Source organism: Staurois parvus, unplaced genomic scaffold (assembly GCF_062004578.1).
Source record: "Staurois parvus isolate SC_StPar_1 unplaced genomic scaffold, SC_StPar_1.0 ptg000414l, whole genome shotgun sequence".
In the NCBI taxonomy this organism is placed as follows: Eukaryota; Metazoa; Chordata; class Amphibia; order Anura; family Ranidae; genus Staurois; species Staurois parvus.
The window spans coordinates 2,559,321-2,578,146 of record NW_028318210.1 but is presented as its reverse complement, the minus strand read 5'-3'; the positions used below and the strand labels follow the sequence as shown (position 1 = coordinate 2,578,146).

Genomic DNA, 18,826 nt, shown 5'->3' with positions numbered 1-18,826 from the left:
CATGTTAAAAACACATTTTATAAGTGTGGTCCCCAACTCATACATATCTGGGTTCCCAGCTATACAGTATATGGCAAATAGAGAGCAGGTTCTTTTCGAGCACAGACATCTTATGTGCATGCATGCGTGTGTCAAATTCTTACTTTTTTTCTGCTTCTCTATGCATGCCTCTCTGTGCAAGTGAAGCTTCTCACAAGAGGTTATCCACACACAAAAGTCATTTTAATGGCGTTCTAATTTAAAGTGAACTTGACCTAACCAAACAGTCTTGAAGTGGTGTCTCTGTGTATGTTTTCAAATCAATCCCTGTGGCACTCCTTAGATGTATGCAGATCAGGAATTCTTCACCCTGACCTTACTGATCTACATACAATGTATGTCCCAGGTCAGTGTCTCTAAATATTGAATCCAGGGATGGCAATATCAGCATCGATATTTCTCCCCCCAACAGATTTCCTTTAATCTGGTTCAGGACCTATTCAGACTGTGCTTGGACAATGAAGGAAAAGCAGCACCAATGAGATCATCCAACTGCTTTCCACTCCTGTAAGCAGAGTGTTAGATTTACAGTCCTGGGCCCACGTTGGTTCAGAATGCTGACCCTACCCTTAAAAAGAACATAATTTAATCCAGAAATGTTTTCATTAAAATGTTTTAAAAAATATTTAAATGTTATGTTATATTGAACTAGTAAGAGTATCTAAACTTTTTTTTATATCAGACTACTGTACAGTACAGTAGTCTATCAAAAAAAGTTTAGATACTCTTACTAGTTCAATATAAGAAAACATTATTACTTTAATGAAAACATTACTGGATTAAATTATGCTCTTTTTAAACTTCTTTGTATGCAGCTTTCACATATGTCTGCATATCAAAAGACTTCAATGACTTAAATATTTTTGATACTGCACTGTGAAGAACAACTAACTGCATTTTGTCAGGGCAGCACTTTGCAGTAGCTTTGTACTCTGGTCCACACAGGAAGTCTAATGTGTGCAGAGTACAATTCCTAGAGCTTTCTGATTTATCCACCAATGCACGTGTCTGAGAAGCCCTATTTGATTCACACATGCATTGGTCTGAAAGCTTAAATTAAGTACTTACAGCTAATTTTTCAATTTGTACTTTTCCTGCTAACTCAGCTTAGAGGACCATGGAACATCCTTCATGCTTGTCTATGATTAATTCAACAGCCAAGGAATTGCATTTTTAATGTGTCATTAGGGGTCATTTTTAAAACTTTAAAAATGGAACTGAGGATTTTTGGTACTCAGTGGCTTTGATAACGTTCAAAAAGTGAACCAGAGAAATAAGTATCTTAAAAAGTTCAAGAACTTTATTTATGGTCTACTGACAAGAAATCATTTCTTAAGCAAGTTCAGTATTAGAAAGAATTATACAATATCCTTGTAGTCATATAAATAGTTTATCAGGACACTAGAAAAAAATCCACCCCTCTTAGGTAAAAACACAGTAAATCAAATATGTTAAATTCTGACATGCAGTGTTTGTGTATATTATTTCTTATTCACTTGAAATGTGCCTTTGAACCTGACAGAAAACTGGACTACTCCAAGTGGGGTCAACTCCCTAGCATATCACCCTCCCTCCTTGCACATCACACTCCCTCCTTGCACATTACCACCACTCCTCTTTTGGGACTAATTACTCTGTGTTAATCCTGTGCCACTGCCCTTCTCTTCACCTCCTTCGGAAGGGGTGGGAGGGAGGGGTGGAAGGAGGGGTGGAAGGGGGGGTGGGAGGGAGGGGTGGAAGGGGGGGTGGGAGGGAGAGGTGGAAGGGGGGGTGGGAGGGAGGGGTGGAAGGGTGGGTGGGAGGGAAGGGTGGGTGGGAGGGAAGGGTGGGTGGGAGGGAAGGGAGGGAAGGGTGGGTGGGGAGGGAAATGGGAAGGATGGGATGAGTGAAGGATAGATGATAGGAGTGGAAGGAAGGACGAAAGGAAGGATGGGAGGACGGGAGGAGTGGAAGGAAGAATGGGAGGATTGTAAGAATGGAAGGGAGGGGCGGAAGAAAGGGAGGGGCGGAAGAAAGGGAGGGGCGGAAGAAAGGGAGGGGCGGAAGAAAGGGAGGGGCGGAAGAAAGGGAGGGGCGGAAGAAAGGGAGGGGCGGAAGAAAGGGAGGGGCAGAAGAAAGGGAGGGGCAGAAGAAAGGGAGGGGCAGAAGAAAGGGAGGGGCAGAAGAAAGGAACAAAGGGAGAGGTGTAAGGAAGTGCCCAGTCTTCTATTGGTGCGGTGGATAGAGGGAGGGGCCAGGAAAGAAACAGAACTTTTAGGTTTGATCGGTGACAAGCAGCGATCTCCTGTATGGCTTTCAATGAAGCAGCTGGAATCCGCATCTCCTCCACTTCCTCCTGCGGCTTTCAGCTGCTTCATTTAAAGCCATATAGGAGAAAGCTGCTTGTCACCCACCCCCCCACCACCCCTCCCACACACTCCTAGTCCTGGCAATGCTCGCCCCACCAATGCAAGCAGGCGAGTGGAAATTTTGAAGGCTGCTTTAAACCACAGCCTCAAGCCACTAAATGACATGCTCCAACAAACCCTCACCCTTATTTAATTTGATCCAGAAAAATCTCAGGCTTAGAAGATTTTAAAACGTTCCAGGTATGCCGGTTTCCATTTACCATAAATGCCCCATTTTCACTAACTTCGAAAAACACAACTATTAGGAAAGAAAAAGAAAAACACTGCTTGAAAACGCCCCACATATAAATACCCTTTAATATAAATGATGCCATGTAACCACAAAACTGGGATCAAAATCTTGTTCCAGCAGTGAGTAAAGGCAGGCTTGCTTTGAATAGCAATGTATCTACTTTACAATGTGTCTAGAAATATAGCTGATGTGTTTAGTAGCCAGAATAGGCAAATGGAAAAATGGTTTCTCAACAGTGAACTGTTCCAAATGTGATGTGAACCATGCCTAAAGCTGAAAAAGAAAAAAAAACAAAAAACAAAACAGCCCAGTAATCATTTCAAGTTTCCAATACGCTGAATCAACACAGCTACTTGCCAGGGAATACTTTCTAGAACAATGAATCAAACATTTCTTTTTGATGGTGGTCTACGGTTAGCAGACAGATGGGTGGGCTTGGTTTTCCTGTTCATAATGAGTCAAGCTCTGGTAAACATTATTGAAGGGTGAAAACAAGAGATTGTTCTGCTCTATTCTCTCTCTTTCTTTTTTTTTTTTTTTTAAGAAAGGAGAATATCGTCAGTAATGAATATAAATCAAGTAAACATTTTGTTGGAACAAAAAAATTGTATGGTTTGCTTCATTTGCATACATGATTAGCATTTTTTTTTCAGGCTTGAACCAATATACGACACACACCAGACAACCAAGGGCCTTAGGCCCCATTCACATGGCCATTCCAATCTGGTCTGCCTGTCAGTTTTTCAGGTGGACCTGATTGGAAAGTCTATGGAGAAGGAGGATGTAAACAGACTTGGGTATGTTTACACCCGCCTATTACTGATTCCGATGGGGTCCAGGAAAAAAAAAAAAAAGCAGAAAAGGACTCAGTTCTTTTCTGATTTCACAGGCTAGATCGGAGGAAGCCTGATGTAAAAGGACAACAGAGTCTGTTTACATCTGGCCACCCACAGTACCGACAGGGATCCGCTCACAGATCCCCTGCTGATCAGAGCAGATTCCATGTGAAATGAGCCCCAGAAGGATGCTAGTATGAACTGTAGAACTATGCTGCAGGTGAAGCTATGTCTCCCAAATTGATTTAAGACTAAACTCTAGGCATACAGCTAAACACACAGATTAAAAGAGAACTCCAGGAATATTTTTTCTTTCCCTTATGCAGTGGGCCTGTGCCAGCACTGCATAGGTTAACTGCTCGTTTCATCCAGGGGTGCACAAAAAGGCTATACTCATTCAGTTCTTTGATCTTCTGGAAAACGGTGCTCTCCTACATTCAGCAATGGACTGTTCTTGCTGTCCTCACGTCCACTGCATCGGACAAAAAAATTTTCCTGGAATTCTTTAACTATATAAAGGGAGCAGTTTTACATACCATACATACTGTATATAGTTTTCTGTCTATGAAACGGTTATGAGATTTACATAACTCTACCACACAGCACAGTCTTGCTTGGCAGCACAAGACACCTAATTATTTACAGATGAAGTTAAATAATACTTTTAAGACTAGTTCCCCCAGCCACTGACTAGACTTTGAAATGAGAAGCAGCATGCTGATAAGCTCCTTTCTATTATTCTGTTCTCTCCTCCTATCAGCTGTTAGCCCATGAGCAGTGTAGATCAACTAAATAGTTTCTTATGCTAGATCTCCCTCCCCCGGTTTGTGCTCTGCTGTATAGGGACTGCAATAGGCTAATACCAAGTCAAATTCAGGTACTTACATTGCTTGAATATAAAAAATACATTTAATAACATAACATATTAATAAATACAGAGCTAAGATTTTTGTATGTGAATTTCAGATAGAAGATACAGAACCACAGCCCTACACTTGACATACTCAGAAAATAGTAGTTTTTAAAATGTGCATTTGATTTTCTAATGGCTAATGGGGACAAGTTGCTGAACATTTTTAACAGTAGTGATAAGAAAAAAACAAAGGATTAAAAATGTCTTTCCTGTATGGATATATTAAATTCTAATGGCAAATGAGGTTTCTGTTCAGGAAAAATTGTATTTATTGTAATGTGCATGTGCTAGATAAAGTTTGATCCCGGAGGCAGAACTTTCATTGTCTGCCACAACCATTTGTTTGTTTTATACATGGAATGGTTTGTGGTAGGGTCACTGCCATCAACGTTACATTACCTCCATGCACCCTGAATCAAATGTAAAAATTCAAACCATTTGCATGGCAATCAAACCAAATATTTAAGGACAAAATTTGTCAAGTCACTGATAGCACCTTTTGATTAGCAGGTGGACCAGGAAATCTCTGCTAAAGCCTCGAGATAATTGTAACTGTTCTCTCAAACCTGTATGCTGACACCATCTCCATTACCATGCAAAACTGTGGAAGAACACTTTTTCATGGCATGCATTTTTTAAGTAAAAATGTGGTTTCCCTGATTACACCAGTTCCAGTTATTTCTTTCTCTTTAAGTGGCTACCAAACTGCTGTGAGTTACTCACAGCATTAAAAAACTTTCTATTGTACGGTTTTGGGAATTGGGACACTTTCTCTGCAGCATGACTATTTTTATGGGCAAAGATGTTCAAAAAGCCTCCATCAGTGGCACCTGAAGCTTGTCATCACACAAGGACATTGAGGGAAAGCAAGACCACAGATTGTAGTGTAGTGTTATATGGAACTATGATCATGACACTGTATCTGCAGTTCATGAAGAAAAAAGTACACCGCAACTTATTTCACAGGATCATGAGGAAGAAAGCCTTTGTGGAAAGTAATGTAGAGATGCTGAAGGATAGGTGCAGCAAACCATGAAGCTAATCTGCTGCCTTGCATGTCTTATCACTAGGCTTACTTCTCATGTACACCATACTTACAAAATTATTCTTTATTTTCTTGACATTATAGTAAAATAAGTATCCTACAAAATAAACATATTTCAAACAGGTAAAAAAAAACATCAACAAAACTGGTAAATGTTATGTACTCAATGGTTTTTGAATAGTGCCAAGTACAGATCATTATCACTCTTGTTCTAGATATATTTTTCTTACTTTTGGTATCCAGCTGAGCTCTGTACTTTTCAAACCCTTTCAGTCGCACCCTTTCTCCCAAGAGCTGAAGGAATTCTTCGAAGGCTGGTCCAGCTGACTCATTGTTGTACATTTCCTCTTCTGTACTCTGACCAGTTTTGCAGTACATGATGCCAACCTTAAGCTGGTAGCTTAGCTGTAACAAGACAAGGCTGTTAGAGAACAAAATAACACTAAGGACTTAAAACCTAAAGTCTGCATTTATTATTTACAAATAGACAATTTCAATTATTTCAAGTCTAATTTTCTGGCTTTTTGACCACTTTCACCAATCGGAATCACTGTGATCTGTCCCAGGAGCCCTAAGGAAAGACAGGACAAACAGAAGGACTTTCATATCCACCCAACGGCTGTGTGGGTAGGGACAGCTAACCACACAAATAGTTAAGTGCAGCAGTGACTGGAGGTTTGGAAAAAGTGTACAGTGTTAGTTCACATTTTCTTTTTTTTGTGAGAAGGTGAACTTACACTTTAAAGCAAAACCAAAATTAAATGCACTCAAACTGACCTAACCGTAAAAGAACCATAATATCTGCTACAGAGCACAGATCATATAAGACATAGTCATACATCTGCATATCATTCGGATCCACCGAGGAAGTGGTATCAAGAGAATATGCTGCAGGGTTATTTTTTTTTTTTTTTTTTTTTTTTTAACTACTACTATTACTCCATAGCACTACAGCCCCTGAAAGGATCTGACCAGAAGCTTAGGCTTTACACTTACTTATATTGCACAGGATGAATTGTTTAGACTATTGCCTAGCTCCCAGCTCGATGGGTAGGATTCAACATTTTTTTTCTCCTGGATCATCACCAGAAGTCTGAGTTCAGGGGCCCCACTAGGTATACTACAAGGCAACAGCTCAGTTTTCTTTTTTTTTCAGTTTAGGTGGGAGACCATGACTGGAGGTGTTGAACAAGCAAAAACCATAGATATTGTACAATTGCTCAAAAAACTCTCTCCAATGAACACAATGAAGACTATTCTTACAGTAACAGGCCTAAAGCAGGAAACCTGCGACAGTGGTCACGGCAACAGCTCAAAATGGAATATCAGTATTAAAAGAAGCTGCATACTAACACAGAGAAATGATGAAGCATTGACTGGATGCTGCATTAACCAAAACAAGAGGCTGCTAGTCCCTTTGGCAAATACCTAGGTGAATGAAAACATGGACAAAAGGAATTGATAACCTATGACACTACAAATTGCAGCCACAACATGTGAGCCCATTACAAAAAAAATCTGGAAAATATATAAAGGACATGGGATTTTTTCCTGTTAAATAGCATGTAGAAACAGCCCTGAAGAAGGGAGAGTCTTTTCTTCCGAAATGCATTGGCTTGATATACTTGTCATTACTCTCAATAAATGCCTCCCATTCTACCATCAAAAGTGCATTCTTTTGAACATCGGGCGCTCCTTCTTTTCTACTATACCGAGTATACATGTGGAAAATACCTCAAGACCGTACCAGAAAGGCAGTAGCCCAAACCCTAAGAGGGTTTACTGCCAATATCCAACATTGGGTACAACTGACTGGAGGGACTTCCCCCTACCCACCCACCTACGACCAGTGACTGATCCAGTCAGTCCAGCGCAGTCTTCAGCACAAACACATATGCTTACCTTAAATCAGTTTCAATAAACGACAAGTGTTGTGTTTACCATTCTTGTCAATTTGTCTATGGTTGCAGGTTCCTTCACTCCACTGCTTGACCAAGCGCAGGCACCACCACTTCACCTATCCTGGAATCCCACGGCTTAATCTCCTATCCATACCGGTCAGCGTGTATGAACAAGAGGTATTCTAAATGGTCAGCACCGTCACATGGACAGCGCTGACCAATCAGAATCAGTCTAGCCCAGCAATGGGCAAACTACGGCCCGCGGGCCGTATACGGCCCGGCGGACCTTTTAATCCGGCCCGTGGAGCTAGGCTCCCGCAAGGCCAGTGGTCGGCAAGCCGCGGCTCTTTACAAACTTAGATGCGTGCCGGGCGCCCGCTCCCCTCCCTCCTCTCGGGCGGGCGGGCGGCCTCCTCTCCCCTCCCCTCCTCTCGGATGGCCGCCCCCCCTCTCGGATGGCCGCCCCCTCCCTCCTCTCGGGCGTCAGGACTCTGCAGCTGTCACGATGTAGGCGGGGCAGCCTGGATGTAGGCGGGGCAGCGTGACGAACTCTTCTCTCACAGTCCTCCCTGAAGACCAGAACGGCGCGGGAATACGAGAGGAACGCGCGGAGCAAAGGTAAGTGAACTGACACAGGGGGGACTTACTATATGGGGGACTTACTATATGGGGGATGAATTACTATATGGGGGATGAATTACTATATGGAGGACTTACTATATGGGGGATGAATTACTATATGGAGGACTTACTATATGGGGGATGAATTACTATATGGAGGACTTACTATATGGGGGATGAATTACTATATGGAGGACTTACTATATGGGGGGGGACTTACTATATGGGGGACTTACTATATGGGGAATGAATTACTATATGGGGGACTTACTATATGGGGGACTTACTATATGGGGGACTTACTATATGGGGGACTTACTATATGGGGGACTTACTATATGGGGGACTTACTATATGGGGGACTTACTATATGGGGGACTTACTATATGGGGGACTTACTATATGGGGGACTTACTATATGGGGAATGAATTACTATATGGAGGACTTACTATATGGGGAATGAATTACTATATGGAGGACTTACTATATGGGGAATGAATTACTATATGGAGGACTTACTATATGGGGAATGAATTACTATATGGAGGACTTACTATATGGGGAATGAATTACTATATGGGGGACTTACTATATGGGGAATGAATTACTATATGGAGGACTTACTATATGGGGAATGAATTACTATATGGAGGACTTACTATATGGGGAATGAATTACTATATGGGGGACTTACTATATGGGGAATGAATTACTATATGGGGGACTTACTATATGGGGAATGAATTACTATATGGGGGACTTACTATATGGGGAATGAATTACTATATGGGGGACTTACTATATGGGGAATGAATTACTATATGGGGGACTTACTATATGGGGGACTTACTATATGGGGGACTTACTATATGGGGGACTTACTATATGGGGGACTTACTATATGGGGGACTTACTATATGGGGGACTTACTATATGGGGGACTTACTATATGGGGGACTTACTATATGGGGGACTTACTATATGGGGGACTTACTATATGGGGGACTTACTATATGGGGGATGAATTAATATGGGGGATGAATTACTATGTGGGGAATGAATTACTATGTGGGGGATGAATTACTATATGGGGGATGAATTGCTTTATGGGGGACGAATTACTATATGGGGGACGAATTACTATATGGGGGACGAATTACTATGGGGGATGAATTACTATATGGGGGATTAATTACTATGCTTACTATGGGGGAATATTACTATACTTACTATGGATGACACATACACATCATTCATCTACTCTTGGTCCGGCCCCCGGGTCCAATATATGAACCCATTGCGGCCCTCAAGTCAAAAAGTTTGCCCACCCCTGGTCTAGCCCATCCTGTCAGTGCTGGAAGGAGAGAAAGCCACGGGGATTTCAAACCCCCTGGACCAGTCAAGCAGAGTCCTGGGGCCTGATGGCGGGAGATCGCAGAACACTGGTACAGCAGGACTTGGGGGGAGGGGGGAAATGGGGGAGGGGTTCCAGTGTAAGGTCACCTTACAGATTTACACTTTCAATGTATCATCCCGGCCCGCCCACATTGCAAGCTAGCTGGATGGACTGGGACTCGGGAAATTCAAGGTGAAGTCAAGAAGGAGCGAATTAAAAAGTACTTCAGCTACCCATTAGCTCAGAAGATAGAAGGAGGCGGGCTGTACCGCCTCCCACTTCCTCTCAGCCAATGGATACACAGGATGTGGTGTCTATCACTTTAAACAAGTTATCCTGTGGGCTTCTTGTGTTGTTGCGGCCGTGGTGGAGTGGCACTGCAAAGAAGCTGCAGCAGTGATTGAGGTGAGGAATAAAGGAAAACAAGTGTTTTGCCCCAAAAGTAATTGAAAGCTGCTAGAAATTTTCTCTCTCTCTCTCTCTCAAAAGACGTCGACAGCTACAGCTTGTATGGATTCAGGGCTTGGCCAATCACTGGCAAAGGGGCGGGCAATCAACTACAAATATTCCAAGGGATGGATTGGCTACATGGTTTACACCCCCACGCTCTCATTCGACGTGCCATCTAGGGTACATAGGGGAAGGCTCCAGGTCCATTTCATGCCTCGTTTTGGCGTGAAGTAAAAAAGAGAGGCCGGATCAGCAGCAGAGTCTGGGTTGCTCAGTCTAAGATGCCCATGCCTATTTTTTTTTCCCCAGTCCAGACCTGGCACCAGGCGTGAGCAATTCCTATTGCCCGATGCCCTGGACATGCAGTTCTGGGCGCTGGGCAGCTAATTTAACAAACTGCCTCCTAACTTTTTTTTTAGCTGGCTCCTAAAATGTGTTAAGCCCTGCTTCACATAACAAAATAATTGTTACTTTGTGGCTGGCTTTCCACCTACAGTATGTGCTGCAGGTGGTGATGCACAGTAAAACGCATGTTACTGTACACAAAATATCATATGGCACGCTGTGCCATGCACTGAGGTGCCGCCAGACTCACACTGCAGTGCATCACCTTATGCATTGTAGCACACTGGGTAAAGAAAATGGAGCAAAACAAAAAGATGCATGTCCAGTTAGGCATCCTTTACTGTCCACTGGCAATGCATTCAGTAGGAACGGGTTGCCGGGTTGAGGTACGTTATTGCGCATGCAGTAACACACCAAACTAGAATGGCCAAGTTTGAAATGTTCCTGAATCTAAGCTAATCTATCGGTGGCAAGAACAAGTTGCATTCAGATTGACATTTTGCTGTAAATGCATTTTTACATCCTTTGTAACTCTAACATAGATTACGAGGTTTAACGTTTAAAAGCACAAGTTGAAGGGTTAAAGGTATGTAGGCTTTTTTGTTTTAGTGGCCATACTCATGAACTTAGTTCTAGTGTTCTTGGTTTTAATCTTAGCAAGGATATTTACTACCTGCATGGAGTCTGTGTGTTTGCAAAGGATTCACACACTGGACTTTTCCCACAATCCCAAACATTACTGGTAAATTACCTGGTTTCTGCCAATCTGAAGCATATGATGCCTATATACACTATACTGCCAAAAGTATTGGGACACCCCCTCCAAACCATTGGATTCAGGTGTTCCAATCATCTCCATGGCCACAGGTGCATAAAATCAAGCACTCGGACATGAAGACTGCTTCTACAAACATTTGTGAAAGAATGTTTTGCTTTCAGGAGCTCCGTTATTTCAAACGTTGTACCGTGATAGGTTGCCACCTGTGCAATAAGTCCATCTGTGAAATTTCCTTGCTACTAAATATTCCAAGATCAACTGTTAGTGGTATTATAAAAAAAGTGGAAGCAACTGGGAACAGCAGCAACTCAGCGGTGGGCCACATAAAATGACAAAGTGGGGTCAGCGCATGCTGAAGTGCACATTGCGCAGAAGTCACCAACTATCTGCAGAGTCAATAAAGACCTCTGAACTTTTTGTGGCCTTCAGATTAGAACAACAGTGCGTAGAGAGCTTCATCAAATGGGTTTCTTTGGGCCTCTAGAGCAGTGGAGACTTGTTCTCTGGAGTGAAGAATCAAGCTTCTCTGTCTGGCAATCTGAAAGGCATATCTGAGTTTGGCGGTTGCCAGGAGAAAGGTACTTGACTGACTGCATTGTGCCATGTGTAAAGTTTGTTGGGGGGGGGGGGGATTATGGTGTGGGGTCGTTTTTCAGGGGTTGGGCTTTGCTCCATAGTTCCAGTGAAGGGAACTCTTAAGGCGTCAGCATACCAAGACATTTTGGCCAATTTCCTGCTTCCAACTTTGTGGAAACAATTTGGGGATGACCCCTTCCTGGTCCAACATTATTGCACACCAGTCCACAATGCAAGGTCCATGAAGACATGGATGAGCGAGTTTGGGGAGGAGGAACTTGACTGACCTGACCTCAACCCGACAGAACACCTATGGGATGAATTAGAGCGGAGACTGAAAGCCAGGCCTTCTCGTCCAAAATCAGTGCCTAACCTCACAATTGTGCTTCAGAAAGAATGGTCAGACCTTCCCATAGACACACTCCTAAACCTTGTGGACTGCCTTCCCAGAAGAGTTGAAGCTGTTATAGCTGCAAAGGGTGGGCTAACTCAATATTGAACCCTACAGACTAAGACTGGGATGCCATTAAAGTTCACGTGCATGTAAACGCAAGTGTCACAATACTTTTGGCAGTTTAGTGTATATTGTACTGACAGCTTGTAATCTCTGATGTCTCACTATAGAATATTGCAAGATGCAGAGGAATGAAAATTACAAAAAACAATAAAACTATTGCTATAAAATATTATAATTTAACATCAGCTGTTAACTGTAATGAATCCTACTGTAAATGACAAACGGACTGAAAAGTGGATACAGCTCTAAGGCTTTTATTTCTCCCCATAGATATTTATACATCCATATAATATTTTATACAGTGGAAAGTTTGTGTGTAGAGAATGAAAAAAAAAATTAACCAGCTTAGCTAAAGGAAACATTTCCATTCAATATGAAGTTGGGAAGCTCCAAGTCTACGGGTTGCAAATACCAAGCTGGCACCAATGTTTCCTATAACTTTTTTCACTCACAGGTTAACAAAAAAAAAAAAAAAAGAATTCTAAGATGGTAATCCAGTTCACGGAAACTGGGACAGGGCCCACTCCAATTTTCCACTCCAGACTTCTCAACTGGCTTGTACACAAAAACGTCTTTATTTATAAAGCGGTGAACTTGCCAGAAAAAGAGGCTGCCACTGCACTGTACAACTGGACACGTTTCATCGTTTATTCATGGGACAAAATTTACATTGCAGTCAAGTACACTTCTTTAGGATCAGGAATTTTCTTATATAGTTTGTTCTTATAAATGTCTCAAGCTTAACAATAAAATAACTTTAATATGAGCTAAACAAAGAGAAAATGTATTATCTTACTTAATATTGTTAAAAGGAAAACATATGCATATAATTAGGATTAATTTGCACCAATCTGACTGCAAAACTCATTCAAATATGCTATTGTCTGTCAAAATGTATTTTAAAAAATCAAGCAATGTAAGCAAGGACTTAGTTTAAAAACAACATGATCTCAGATTACCTGACGATTCATATGGTTCTTTAACAGCTGCTTAGAATCTGGCAGTGAAAACCTGTAACTCATACCTAGTCATTTTGCAGTGTGCTGTTAGTGACCTCTGTTTCAGACCAAAATGTGATCTGTTCCTTGATTAGCTAATTCAGAATGGTTGCTGTATTCTAGTGTAATCAACATTAGTTATGTGGATTACATTGTATTTTAAAACACAGAGTGTTCCAAAAGTCGCCATATATAGGGAAAATAGGAAATGGTAGCTAAGTGTACCTTTATTTACAAAATATTAATTACAAAATTTTAAAAATATTTTTTACGTGTTAGCCATCACTTTCTACGCACACACACACAAAGTCTTCTCCCCAACTCAAGATATGAGTGTTAATTTTTCCTATGTATGAGTCTTTTGGGACACCCTCTACTTTGGTGCAAACAATGCTTTTAGTAAAGCTTCAAAAACATGAGTGTGCCCTGAATGTGTTTTAACTGCATGTGCTCTGTGTTCTTAACGTATGTGGAGTGTCTGTGTGTGCCTGGATTGCAGTGTGCTGTAAGTATGGTGATCCAATGCCTTCACTTGAAAGGCTTGCAATTACTCCAAGTAGGGATACATGATAACAGAGAGAAACAGTCACACACAAGAAGAATGTAACATTGCAAAGGACAGTCCAATACCAAAAACAAAAAGAATGGCCGACTGCCCTATGGCTGCATTCACACTTGAGCGTTTTGTAGCTTGAAGCTCGAAGCTCCAAAAACGCTTAAACTTAAAAAATCAATTGTTTTCTATGTTGCCTGTTCGCGTGATCATGTGTGAACAGGCACCATAGAGAACAATAGATTTTTTACTTTGAGCCTTTTTGGAGCTTCAAGCTACAAAAAGCTCAAGTGTGAATGCAGCCTAAGGGTGTAAAGTCAATTTTGTACAGGTACACTCCAGTCCTGCCCGCCCTGAGTTAAAAACTCCAGTATTGGGCTCAGCACCTGGAAAATAGCTAAACATTTCTCTTTTGATTAAAGGTAAAAGGGTATGCAGTGAATTGCCGGAAACAATCACCATTTGCATTTGCCTGAATTTGTTAATGCTACATCTGTACTTCATGCACATGGTAAAACACTCTGGTCTTAAGAAAAACATTTTTTTAGTTTCATAACATATAGAACTGCTTACAAGCTATTTGAAAATTTCCAGTTTGTCACATAAAAATGCTCTGCTCCAACTCTCCCTTCATATGCTGGAATCACTCCTGCACACATAGCACAGTATAACGCAAAGGAAATACTGTGTAATAATCATTTGTTCACAGGCAAAACTTTATCAGCCAACAAACTTCAGCACATGCTCCAGCCCCCCAGGACCACTCCTCTGACATGTTTCACCAGATGGGCTTAATCATAGAGAATTGCTCTATGTTTTTTTGTTTACAAATTTTTATTATGAATAGTACAAAAAGCAGTACAATAACAAGACACATCAGATATAATCAAAAACATCTGATAGAAATGACATAAACAATGTAAAAAACGAATCACTCTAGCAGCGCTCCACAACATTAAGGAAAGGGATTAATAGTCCTCCACAACTAAGTGAGGTCAACATCCTCCCTTCTCAACACTCATAATAAACACAAATTAAACTTCCAAAATTAACATACAGTATATTAAAAAAAAGTAATAAAATCACTCTGCAAATTAAGAACTCTAAAAATTGAGGATAAATCTAGAATCACATCTAAAAGTATAGGTTCGGGCTGATCTAAAAATATTAATAATCGCGAACAATTAATGTAAATTTCTATATTTAATCTTTTACAGCCAAGTGTATTTTCCATACATATCTACTTGGTCTCCCTTTTCAATAAATGTCTAACCCTATTGGGATCCTCTCCATGAAGGCAAGATTCTGTCCACCCACCAAAATTTCAAACCTGACAGGTCCTTCTTATGACACTGTTTAAGGTGAAAAGAGATTTTATGTTGCTTATATCCCACCGTGATTTTATATATGTTCCACTATTCTCTTTTTAAGTGGTCTTCTAGTTCGCCCTATATGCATCAACTCACAAGGGCATTCCAGAGCATACAGTACACCACATGAGTGGTGTTGCACATGATAAATTCAGAAATCTTAAACTCTTTATTAGCTTGGCATTTAAACATTTGTTATACCCCTCAATCTATTATTCACCTGTTTACTGTTTGAATTAATGGTGTCCAGACTCCGCTCACCATAAGGAACTTAACACTAGCCTCACTCATTTCTTCATAAAGAATTTTTCAAAGGTAATTTGTACCTGCTATGCTGAAGCTTTGCTGTGTGGCCTAAACCCCAAAATCCTCACTATGGGATCCTAATCCTCTCGAGACAGATATACACGCAAACAGTGCGTCTAAGAGTACACCGTTTGCATAAAAATCCCCATATAGGGTTTGCTGAACAACACTGTATAGTATAATCAGCTAACATGCAGTACCAGCAGCAGGGTCAAGGGAACTTCCAAACTGGGAACCACTGCTACAAAAATAGGTCCTGCAAGATTCTTTACTGGGTTCCTATGATAACCACACATTGTGAGTACTTTATTACATACTGTGTTTACTGAAATAGCTGAAATGTGATTAGATGTGATGTGATTGATCTTCATCAGCAACATACAAGTACAAACTCACAACTGTTTATACCCATATACTGGAAATTCCCAAGAATATTCAAATCAATGAGCACTGCATTTAAGCCTAGTATACACGATGAGAATAATGGATGCAAGATAGTCTTTTTTTTTTTTTTATGCCAAGTTTCCTATCGAAAACAAATAGGTTACTAAAGTTATGAAAATTCTCATACGACACAGTACAACTTCAGAAGTGAAGTAATGTATTGTATTCTTTAGTTTCTGAGCATGTGCGGTCTTGGTTACTCGATTTTGTTTTCATACAAACACTATACTAATTACATGAAAATTGCTTGTCCTGTTCTCTTACGAGAAACGTTTTTGTGCTTGTCCCATCGTATATTTTCGCATGAACTGTTGTGATCAGTTCTTGACAGCTGTGTACTAAATCAGATTATCAGATGATCACTCCAAAAGAGTTTTTTTTTTTTTTTGGCCAATGTTCTCATCGTGGGTACTAGGTCTAACTCTATATTATACTGTAGCTCCCCTGACCCTGCAGCTCGTACTGCATGGGATCAAATGCATATTGGCTGATTACACTATACGGTGTTATTTAGAAATACTATTTGTTGAGAACATTTTGAATGACTCCTAGTATTTTTTTATACAAATAGTGTATTCTTAATAGCATTCTCTGCATGTATATCAGGTTTTAAAGCACACTCCCAGTACAGATCTTTCAGAAGATGCTACACCAATTTATACATACACACACATATATATATATATATATATATATACACACACACATACACACATATATATATATACACACACTTCTCCCTTCACACCAAAGTTACTCACCACCAGGTCTAGTGGGGTTCTTACAGTACAAAGAGAACTCATTCCAAGACCAGCAGAGCTCATACAGAAACATGTGGAGAACCAGACCATAGAAGTTTTAAACTGGCTGTGTGGCACCAACCAAACATCAAACAGCAGACCTGGCAGTGTGGGGACTTGTGAGTATGAGACTTGTCAGGTCTAAAAACGGAACAACACTTTAAAGATCATTTACTGGTACTTAGTGGGACAAGTGCCATGTCTGTGCCCATCCATAGCACAAACAGTTTTCATACAATGGAAACAGATTTCATTTTTTAGTTCCTCTGCATGTCTATGACTTTTTAGGATGACATAAATAACAGGATTTTGTGTCCTTTAAAGCAAAAAGGAAACTTTTTTTTAAATAAAATAATAAACATGGTATACTCACCTACTCTTCACCAAGCCTTCTCTTCTGGGGTCCCCAGCTGGCAATCTTGGCTCACCCTCTTCTGTGTCTACCCCTATATAAAGCCGCTTGCTATGGGAATAGGCGTAAAGCAGGCTTGTTCCCGAGCCAAGCTGTGTGTGTCCATAAAACACACACGTTGGAGCTTGGCCCCACCCCTCGTGCTCTGTTCACAAGATTTGACTGAAAGCAGCAGGAGCCAATGGCTCCCACTGCTACCCAATCCTCCTATGAGAAGAGAAAGACCGGGGAAAAGAATTGCAGTAAGGCACAGCACTGGATTGACAGGACTCAGGATAAGAATTTTGGAATGAAAACCAAGAAAAGGATTATACTGCAAGTGCAAAAATGCTTTTTTTCTCTGTCAGTCATTAAGAGACATGGGATCAGATGTAAATCAAAGACAAGTGGTCCAAATACAGATCAACTGAGGGGTGGGCAAGTGTAAAGGAAATTTGTAAATTCTGTATAAAATTGTATTATATTTTGTATGCTTTGGCTATGTATTGTACACTGCACTCATTGTGCACACGGCACTAACAGTGTTTTAAATTATGTTTGCAGTCCTTCAAGTCTTGATTAGAAATTAGCCTGCCTATGTAACGCCCTTTGTTACCATAAAAGTACAATTGTAATATTAATGTGATACCTATGTAATCATGTGTATAAAAAACTTCAAATGTGCTGAATAAACAGAACAGTTATTTGGAAAAATGCTGAGTGTATATTTTTGTGTCTGTTCCCTACTGCAATAGTTATTCATTTGGAACCACTAATCAATATGAGGATAGTTCCACCTGTTCCACCTATGCCTGATGGAAGAGCGTGCCGGCCCACACCGGTTCCCGCACATGCTCAGCAACATGTTGCATCTCTATGACGTTAGACGCCAAACACCACTAGCTCCGGACATATTGGAGAACCAACCAGGCTTTATCATCGATGCCTTAGCTGTTGCAGCGCCTTCTGCTGACCGACCAGGGTACCTCCTCTGAAGAGCAGTTCCTACATCTGGCGACAGATTTACTACACATATCCCTAAGAGAAGGTTATACTTGCTTTTTATTAAATTGTCATACAGTTTACACTTAGAGGCGCTGTGTCCTTTGTTTATTCTTCCACTCCAGAGTTTGCTTCACTCCATCGCAGACAGCCCTGGTGCTTACTGGCTTGCCTTTGCCCTAACTGGAACTTTATTCATCATTACATGGAATGCAACATTATGCGCCTGCTATTCCCTTTGGATAGGAGGTTCCTATCTATAAAATTTCAGTATAGATATCCAGAACAGATGGCGAGCTTTGCCTTAGAGGGGATTTACAGGTGACCCTGAGAATCTGAAACCAGGAGCCTGAGAAGATCTGGGAATTTCTGATAATCAGCTGGCTGAGGTAAGCCTATATTTTGGTAAGCTTACATTTTGAGATAGAAGACTTCCTTGATCGGTAAGGCCTTTTCGGGACAAAGGATACCTATTTTACTCCCCTTAATCTACCTGCATTGATTGGTAGTTATATGTTATTATGTCACTGTCTACTGTCCATTGGAGTGTTATAGATAAGAAAAGGAAGAATAGATAATAGATAATAGATAAATTAATCTGATAAACACTGTGATCACTGTAATCATGCTAAAATGAAGGTTACATTTAAAAGTGCATATAGTATGTATAAAATAACACAAATTAAATATCCTTTGATAGTGGAAGTGGAAATGGTGCATTAAAAAAAAAAAAAAAGGGAAATGAGCTAAAGCATCCTCCTTTAACCACTTGCTAACCGCACTATAGCCAAATGACGGCTACAGCGTGGTCATCCAGTTCTGGGAGGGTGTCATATGAAGTCCTCCCAGAACACACCCTTCCGCCTGCCTTGGCGATCTGCATGATCTCTGTATCCTATGGACA

The 18,826-nt window shown here is 40.8% G+C and overlaps 1 protein-coding gene across 7 annotated transcripts in view; it reads right to left on the bottom strand.

Annotated features, from left to right (window-relative positions):
• Positions 1–18,826, bottom strand: part of SIPA1L1 (signal induced proliferation associated 1 like 1) — a 419,939-nt gene that overhangs the window by 128,916 nt on the left and 272,197 nt on the right. For all 7 annotated transcript variants that reach the window (XM_089686855.1, XM_089686849.1, XM_089686852.1 and 4 more), the window contains exon 6: positions 5,704–5,878. In XM_089686855.1, the coding sequence (XP_089542981.1) occupies positions 5,704–5,878 (175 nt within the window). The remainder of the gene's footprint in view (positions 1–5,703; positions 5,879–18,826) is intronic.